Here is a 9,242-nt window from a genome sequence, read left to right on the forward strand (position 1 = left end):
TTCAGAAAATCCTCTTCCAAAAAAAAAATTGGAAAAAGTTACGCAAAATGCAGAGCACATTTTGTGTAGCTTTTTCCAAAAAAAGCGATATCAAGGAAAGACCGAGGGAGAGGATTTGTGGAGCCAGGGGCTGATGGGTGATGAGGAAAAAACTAGGTGCTGTTCAGAGAGAGAGAGAATGGAGGAATGGAGTGAGCAATATTTGGTGATGAAGAGGTAAGAAGGTAGATGGAACTTAGGGTGTGTCTAGACTACAAGCCTCCGTCGATGGAGGCATATAGATTAGACAGATAGGCAAAGGGAAATGAAGCCGCGATTTAAATAATCGCGGCTTCATTTAAATTTACATGGCTGCCGCGCTGAGCCAACAAACAGCTGATCAGCTGTTTGTCAGCTCAGCGCGCTAGTCTGGACCTCCCCTGTCGAAATGAAAGCCTTTTATCGACATCCCCCGTAAGCCTCATCCTACGAGGCATAAGGGAGATGTTGATAAGAGGATTTCAGGTCAGTGTGGAGCGTCCAGACTAGTGTGCTGAGCCGACAAACAGCTGATCAGCTGTTTGTCAGCTCAGCGCGCTAGTCTGGACCTCCCCTGTCGAAATGAAAGCCTTTTATCGACATCCCCCGTAAGCCTCATCCTACGAGGCATAAGGGAGATGTTGATAAGAGGATTTCAGGTCAGTGTGGAGCGTCCAGACTAGTGTGCTGAGCCGACAAACAGCTGATCAGCTGTTTGTCGGCTCAGCGTGGCAGCCATGTAAATTTAAATGAAGCCGCGATCATTTAAATCGCGGCTTCATTTCCCTTTGCCTATCTGTCTAATCTACATGCCTCCATTGACGGAAACATGTAGTCTAGGCACACCCTTAGTGTGGTGGAATTTCGGAGTCTGGGAAACTACTCACTCCTGACTCAGACAGAGCATGGTTGATTAATGCAGAGATGGGCTTTCATGCAGATTTAACATTAGTGACCCCAGGTGAGGACAGGCTGGAGATATATTTTTCCACTTTCTCACGGAGCTCTTTGGTTTTGATCCCATAAACGATGGGGTTGAGCACGGGGGGCAGTAGGTAATAGAGGTTGGCCAAGATAATGTGAACGTGGGGTGCAATAGCCTGACCGAACCGGTGTGTGAGACTGGAGAAGAGGAAAATAGGATAAGAAATGAGTATCACACAAAGGTGGGCCGTGCAGGTGTTGAAGGCTTTCTGGTGGGCTTTCTTGGAGGAGATTCTGAGGACGGCTCTGACGATGAATCTGTAGGACAGGGCGATAAGCGTCAGGTCTGACCCCATGATTACAATCACTGTCACCAAAGCGTACATACTGCTCACTGTGGTGTCCCCACATGACATCTTTGCGACAACGATGTGGTCACAGTACGTATGGGGGATAATGCGGTTGGCACAGAATGGCTGTTGGCTCAGGAGCAGGGGCAGGGGCAAAATTAAGAGGATAGCTCTTAGCAAACACACTAACCCCAGCTTAGCTATCCGGGCATTGGTGAGGATGGTGGTATATCTCAAGGGGTTGCATATGGCAACATAGCGGTCGAAGGCCATTGTCACAAGAATGGCTGAATGCATTGACGCACCCACATTAATGAGGAACATCTGGGTGAGGCAGCCACCCACAGTAATGTCTTGCGAGTTGAACCAAAATATACAGAGGGCCTTCGGTATGAGGGAAGTGGAGGTGGCGATGTCGGTGAGCGCCAGCAGGCAGAGCAGCAGGTACATTGGCTGGTGCAGGGTCTGCTCTTTGCCTATGACAAACAGAAGCATGAGATTTCCCAACAGGCTGCTAATGTAGAACATGGAGAAGGGGATGGAAATCCAGACGTGGGCATCTTGCAGGCCAGGGACGCCCAATAGGATGAATGTGGACGGGTTAGAGGGGGTAAGGTTGAAAGCTGCCATCCGACGGTCAATGTGTTGATCATGCTCAGAAATGCTGAAGGTCTGTGAAGGATGAGAGACAGAGTGAGCAAGTTAGTACGGCAGGTGCATATAGCAATTAGCCAGTTTGAGGGGGTCAGGGGTGAGGAGTGAAGCAGCAACATTTGCACATGGCACCAGATTATTTAGCTCATGATTGTGTCCACAAAAGTCCTCAGAGGGAGCTAACTAAGCTGGAGAACAGGCATCCTGGTAGCAGATAGACTTTGATGTCAGTAATGGAAATATGGCTTCCTGTTGGTGGGAAAAGCTTGTCTAACCCACACACCTAAGCTCCGTCCTAACTGCATCATTTTTGCAGACGAGGAAATGCAAATGAGGTGCTCATTAGCATTTCTTGTGCTTTCATTTGCATATTCTCCTACGATCCTTTTTGTGGAAGAGGTTTTTGCTAAAAAAAAAACGCAGTGTAGACGGGGCTGTTTTGTGCCATGTTTTTGTGCAAGAACCCTTATTCCTCAAAAAATGAGGACTAGAATTAAAAGATCCTGTCATTGATTCAGAGCCCTCTGGATTGGTTGGTGTACGGGTCAAAACAAGCCACGTGTGTTCTAATGTGACCCTGTAGCTATCCTCCGCTAGGAAAAAAGAATGCAGTTGATGTTTACACAGACAGGGGCTGTTGTGGAGACCACAATGACCCTGAGGAAGATTTGGGGGCACGAAGGGATAATTAGCTGCACATGAGCACCCAGTGTGATCCTGCGGCCGAAAGACCAATGTGATCTTTAGATGATAATGAGAAAAAACTCAAAGAGAGGTAAACGTTATATGGCGTCTGTATTTTGCACTGGTGTGAGTGCTGCTGGAGTACTTCATTCATTATGGGGTCTACGATTAAAGATGGATGTTGCCACATGGAAGTCAGAAATAAGAATTATTAAGAACATAAGAACAGACAGACTGGGTCAGACCAAAGGTCCATCCAACCCAGTGTCCTGTCTGCCAACAGTGGCCAATGCCAGGTACCTCAGAGGGAGCAAACAGAACAGGAAATCCTCACATGATCCCTCTTCTGCCATCCATTTCCAGCCTCCGATAAACCCAGACTAGCGACACCATCCTCGCTGGCAAGCATTAATGGACCTAACCTCCAGGAATCTATCTAGTTCATTTTTTAACCCTGTTAAAGTCCTGGTCTTCACACCATCCTCTGACATTAAGGCTGTGTCTACATTGGGCCACTTATTCCGTAAAATCAGCCGCTTTTCTGGAATAAGCTGTGAGCTGTCTACACTGGCCCTTGAATTTCCGGAAAAGCAACGATGCTCTACTGTACAAAATCAGCTACTATTCCGGAAAAACTATTCTGCTCCCGCTCGGGCATAAGTCCTTATTCCGGAACACTGTTTCGGAAAAGGGCCAGTGTAGACAGCCCAGTAGTCTTTTCCGGAAAAAAGCCCTGATCATGAAAATGGCGATCGGGGCTCTTTTCCAGAAAAGCGCGTCTACATTGGCCACAGACGCTTTTCCGGAAAAAGGGCTTTTCCGGAAAAGCAGCCTGCCAATGTAGACGCTCCTTTTCCAGAAAAACTGAAAACGGAATAGTATTCCGTTTTAAGCATTTCTGGAAATTCATGCCAGTGTAGACACAGCCTAAAAGATTAGAAAACCTGCCTTATAATGATAGACCCAGACAGCTCAGTCGATTTACTTTAACAAAGATGCCTAAGCATCATAGCCATTAACTACATCTATGTGTAACTGATATTTAATAATCAGTAAAGGCGACGAGGAGTCCTGTGGCACCTTATAGACTAACTGAAGTGTAGGAGCATAAGCTTTCGTGGGCAAAGACCCACTTCGTCAGATGCATCTGACGAAATGGGTCTTTGCCCACGAAAGCTTATGCTCCTACACTTCAGTTAGTCTATAAGGTGCCACAGGACTCCTCGTCGCCTTTGCAGATCCAGACTAACACGGCTACCCCTCTGATACTTAATAATCAGTGTTTCAGCCTAACATGAAGTGTAACACAATCCAGAGCTTGGAAGTTTAAGTGAAAGTATTTCTGACTGGAAATAAGGCACGTATTTTTAAAACGGTGAGAGTAATTACACATCAGGAAAATTTTCCGAGGGTCTGTCTGACCAGGCACTGTGTGAACCAATGCTAAACAGGCTTCAGACAAAATAACCACTAGGTCCTAGGTGGAGGACTGTCCTGCTCTTGTCCAAACTCCGAGGTTGTGTCTAGACTGGCCAGTTTTTCCGGAAAATCAGCCTCTTTTGAGGAAAAACTTGCCAGCTGTCTACACTGGCCGCTTGAATTTCCGCAAAAGCACTGACTTCCTACTGTAGGAAATCAGTGCTTCTTGTGGAAATACTGTGCTGCTCCCATTCGGGCAAAAGTCCCTTTTGCGCAAAACTTTTGCACAAGAGGGCCAGTGTAGACAGCTGAGATTTGTTTTGTGCAAAAAAGCCCCGATCGCAAACATGGCGATCGGGGCTTTTTGTGGAAAAGTGCATCTAGATTGGCCACGGACGCTTTATTCCAAAAATGCTTTTAACGGAAAATGCTTTTAACTGGAAAATCATGCCAGTCTAGATGTAGCCCGAGTCTTATTGCATAAAATGGAGCTTTTACTATAACTGTGTCATAATAACAGCACTTTGAAGAGCAGTGCCACAGAACAATCAATGATACTTTTCTCCAGTGAAATGTCTGAAGGTAAAAAACAACATTTGAAACCGAACTGAATAAGCTTGGGTCACTGTGAGTGCATCTACCCTGCACCTCTAGCTCAAAATAAGCTACACAACGTGAGCTATGTAAATGTGCACCCTGCTTCTGGACCCAGAACACCCAATACTGGCCACTTGGCCATGTACGTCTACCCAGAATGTCCAGCCCTGCCACACAGTGATACCCCCCACCTAGAAACAAAACCAGTGCCAGGATGCACAGCGACAGCTCACAGAAATACCTCCTCAGACTTGGCTAAGCGCAGTGTTCACCAGCAGTGGAGAACTGGGGGAGATCAGCCTGAACAATCTATGTGGGAAAAGCTTCCGAGGGGGAGCCGAGTTAATCGGTAACTGGAAAAACGTAAACAACAACGAATAGTTTAGCAGCACCACAAAACACAGAGATGGTGTCCTGTGCTTTCGTGGGAACAACCCACTTCTTCAGATGTGCTCAGGGAACCACAGCAGCGGCTCAGCCGGGGCAGGGAAAGAGAGAGGGACAGACGCCATGGGTGGCAGGACGAGATGTGGAAACTAAGAGGAGCCAGTGGGAGTAATTCTTGCTCAAAATGACGCAAAGCTTGAACGTAGCACACAGGGCCGGCCGACAGCATTTTAGCACCTGAGGCGGGGAGTTCAAATGACGCCCCCATGCCTCCTCACTCAGGCCAAAACTTTGAACGATCTCAATTCTGCCTCCTTTCTGTTCTGCTCCTCTCATGGTCCTGCTCTGCTACCTACCCCAATAAAGGAGAACTAACAGCAGCAGACACAATTTTCCACACTCTGGGTCCTAGTGGCATCCCCCCCACAATTTGGCACCTGAGGCGGTCATCTCAGTCCGCCTCATGGTAAGGCCAGCCCTGGTAGTGCAGCCACTGAGAAAAACAAACGGGCCTTCTGAATGTTGGTTTCTGTGTTGGCACTTGCTGACAATGTTGTGAGGCTGCAGAGGGGATGCCCCCGGGAGGGGACGCACATAGAGGAGGATGTCTGAGACAGCCCACTACCATGTGGTCCACGTTACATGGTAGTCTAAGATACACCCCTCAATACACCTCTGTAGTTGGTGCATGAGGCAGGCAGTCCGTTCCCTCATTCGCCCTCTCTCAGGACCGTGCACCACTGAGATCTGGATAGTGTGTGCCCTGCAGTCTCACCTCCGCCCTTCCTCACACGATGGACATTCCTGAGCCTCCCCTGGAGAGATTTCCAACACCCCCTGACTCCGGCAGTGCCAGAAATGGGCTTTTATTTTCACTGCCCTTTGGTGTGTGTCATCCTCTCCAGAGCAAAGGATGCCAGGACTCAGAGGGTATGTCTAGACTACATGGCTCCGTCGACGGAACCATGTAGATTTGTTTTTTTGGCAAAGGCAAATGAAGCCGTGATTTAAATGATCGCGGCTTCATTTAAATTTACATGGCTGCCGCGCTGAGCCGACAAACAGCTGATCAGCTGTTTGTCCGCTCAGCGCGCTAGTCTGGACGCTCCCCTGCCGACATCAAAGCCCTTTGTCGGCAGCCCCGGTAAACCTCATTCCACGAGGAATAACGGGGCTGCCGACAAAGGGCTTTGATGTCAACCACAGAGCGTCCAGACTAGCGCGCTGAGCGGACAAACAGCTGATCAGTGCGGCAGCCATGTAAATTTAAATGAAGCTGCGATCATTTAAATCGCGGCTTCATTTGCCTTTGCCTACAACCCTAATCTACACGGCTCCATTGATGGAGCCATGTAGTCTAGACACAGCCAGAGAGAGCAGCCCCTCTCCTGCTCTAAAAGAAACTGTTTTGATTATTCAGAGCCCCTACGCCTGTGAGTGTGAGATGTCAGCAACTCTCCTGTCAGTTTTTTGATCCAAATGATCTCATTTGCCCTTCGAGGCCAGAGGACGATGCCAGATGAAGTCACTGGAGGCTTGTGACCAGTAAATCCAGCCCTTTATTTAAATCCCTGTATGTGGATTTAGAGTGAACCCCTTATCGTGTTCAGATCTTTGTCATTGATCTCCATGAGACCAGATTCACCCTTAGGCTGTGTCTAGACTGGCAAGTTTTTCAGCAAAAACAACTGCTTTTGCGCAAAAACTTGCCAGCTGTCAACACTGGCTGCTTGATTTTGTGCAAAAGCACTGAATCAGTGCTTCTTGTGCAAATACTATGCTGCTCCCGTTCGGGCAAAAGCCTTTTTCCAGAAATGCTTTTGTGCAAAAGGGCCAGTGTAGACAGCTGAAAACTGTTTTGCGCAAAAAAGCCCCGATGGTGAAAATGGCGATCAGGGCTTTCTAGCACAAAACCACATCTAGATTGGCATGGATGCTTTTCCGCAAAAAGTGCTTTTGTGGAAAACCGTCCGTGCCAATCTAGATGCTCTTTTCCACATTTATGGAAAATCATGCCAGTCTAGACGTAGCCATTGGGTTTAATTTTTGGCTCTGAGCTGCGGAAATCCCAGCCTGGGGCCTACTACTATCGACAGTCCTGTTCTGTTTGGGGGCTGGATGGGAGTGAAGAAAATCCCCAATGTATGTACGGTTCTGAGACCAGGTGTGAAATTTGGGGGTTTCAAAACATATGGGCCCTGATTTATGAGAGGCTGAGGGATTAGGGTTTATTTAGTCTGCAGAAGAGAAGAGCGAGGGGGGATTTGAGAGCAGCCTTCAACTCCCTGAAAGGAGGTTCCAAAGAGGATGGAGAGAAGCTGGTCTCAGTGGTGACATGGCAGAACAAGGAGCAATGGACTCATAAGAACATAATAACGGCTGTACTGGGTCAGACCAAAGGTCCATCTAGCCCAGTATCCTGTCTACCGACAGTGGCCAACACCAGGTGCCCCAGAGAGGGTGGACTGAAGACAATGATCAAGCAATTTGTCTCCTGCCATCCCTCTCCAGCCTCTGACAAACAGAGGCCAAGGACACCATTTTATCCCCTGGCTAATAGCCTTTTATGGACCTAACCTCCATGAAATTATCTAGCTTCTCTTTAAACGCTATTATAGTCCTAGCCTTCACAGCCTCCTCTGGCAAGGAGTTCCACAGGTTGACTACACGCTGTGTGAAGAACTTTCGTTTAATAGTTTTAAACATGCTACCCATTAATTTCGTTTGGTGTCCTCTAGTTCTTCTATTTAGGGAACTAATAAATAACTTTTCTTTATCAGCCCTCTACACACCACTCAGGTTACAGTGGGAGAGGTCTAGGTTCGATATTAGGACAAGCTATTTCCCTAGGAAGGTGGGGAAGCACTGGGATGGATTCCCTAGGGAGGGGGTGGAATCTCCATCCCTAGAGGTTTTTATGTCCTCCTTGACAAAGCCCTGGCTGGGACGATTTAGTTGGGGTTGGTCCTGCTTTCATAGACTCATAGACTCCCAGGGCTGGAAGAGACCTTAGGAGGTCATCAAGTCCAGTCCCTGCCCAAAGCAGGAGCTATGGGCAGGAGGTTGGACTTGATGACTCCTGGGGTCTCTCCCAGCCCTATGGTTCTATAACTGTGTTGTCAGGGAGGCCAGATGAACTTGGAGTGACCCCAGGATGGCAGAATGAGAGAGCACACTTTAGCCAGCATCGGACCCAATCCTGTGGTAACACAGAGACCCACTGCAGAGGCTCTGGCTGTGTCACCTACCAGTTCGGCGCTATTCCTGACGTGGAAAACTCAAGTGAACTGCAGGGGGAAAATATCCCCCTCACAGACCCACCCAAAATGGAAGCCACAGAGATACACAAACATTTGTGGTTCCGTTTTTATCGGCAGTTCCTGAAAAAAAATAACAAAACCCAACCCTAAGCAATTCATGTCCCTGTCCTGGTGAAGTCCTGTCCCAGTGGTTCTTGACTTGAACCCCGGACCACTTCCTGAGCTCTTTGCACTAACGCAAATTCAGAAAGAGGCAACTCACTGAAATCCCGCGCAGGAGAGAGAGGAAATCTCCTCAGGAAGGCAGAACTCACAGGATCAGCATCTGAATCTCATAGGTGTGACACTCACCTTGCTGGACAGCCACGTTTTATGATTCCCTTGCCCAGTCCTTGTGGACTCTCGGGTTGGCAGCACTCCCAGACAATTCCCTGCACTCAGAGCGGGATAAGCAGAAATTAGACCCTGGAGGAATGCAACCTCGGAGTCTCCCCTGGGAGGGAAGAAATGATCTGCTGATACCAGGGGCTCATCTTGTCAGAGCAAACTGAGTTTCAAAGTCTGGTCAGCCTCGTCAGTCACAGTGGGGTTTCCCTCCTCCCTTCCTGCCCCATGCATGGTCCTGCTATCTGCAGTATGTATGGGAATGCTGCCACACAATACAAGAACAAACATTGGTTTTAGTTGATTGAATCCTTTTACTGCTGCACACGGGCCATGTCCTTGTAATACAGAATCCTGGAACCCTAGAACTGGAAGGGACCTCCAGAGGTCATCGAGTCCAGTCCCCTGCCCTCATGGCAGGACCAAGCACCATCAAGATCATCCCTGATAGATGTCTATCCAACTTGCTCTTCAATATCTCCAGAGATGGAAATTCCACAACCTCCCTAGGTGATTTATTCCAGTGTTTAACAACCCTGACAGGTAGGAAGTTTGTCCTAATATC

At 48.1% G+C, this 9,242-nt stretch overlaps 1 protein-coding gene across 1 annotated transcript; it reads right to left on the reverse strand.

Moving 5' to 3' along the window:
• Nucleotides 1-950: 950 nt before the first annotated feature.
• On the reverse strand, nucleotides 951-1,952 carry LOC102449388 (olfactory receptor 52N4-like). Its single transcript, XM_006130078.2, has one exon. It carries the CDS (start codon nucleotides 1,920-1,922, stop codon nucleotides 951-953), a length of 972 nt encoding a protein of 323 aa, XP_006130140.1. The 5' UTR covers nucleotides 1,923-1,952.
• Between the last annotated feature and the right edge of the window lie 7,290 nt (nucleotides 1,953-9,242).

Source organism: Pelodiscus sinensis, chromosome 1, assembly GCF_052426305.1.
Source record: "Pelodiscus sinensis isolate ZL-2025 chromosome 1, ASM5242630v1, whole genome shotgun sequence".
NCBI classification, from domain to species: Eukaryota; Metazoa; Chordata; order Testudines; family Trionychidae; genus Pelodiscus; species Pelodiscus sinensis.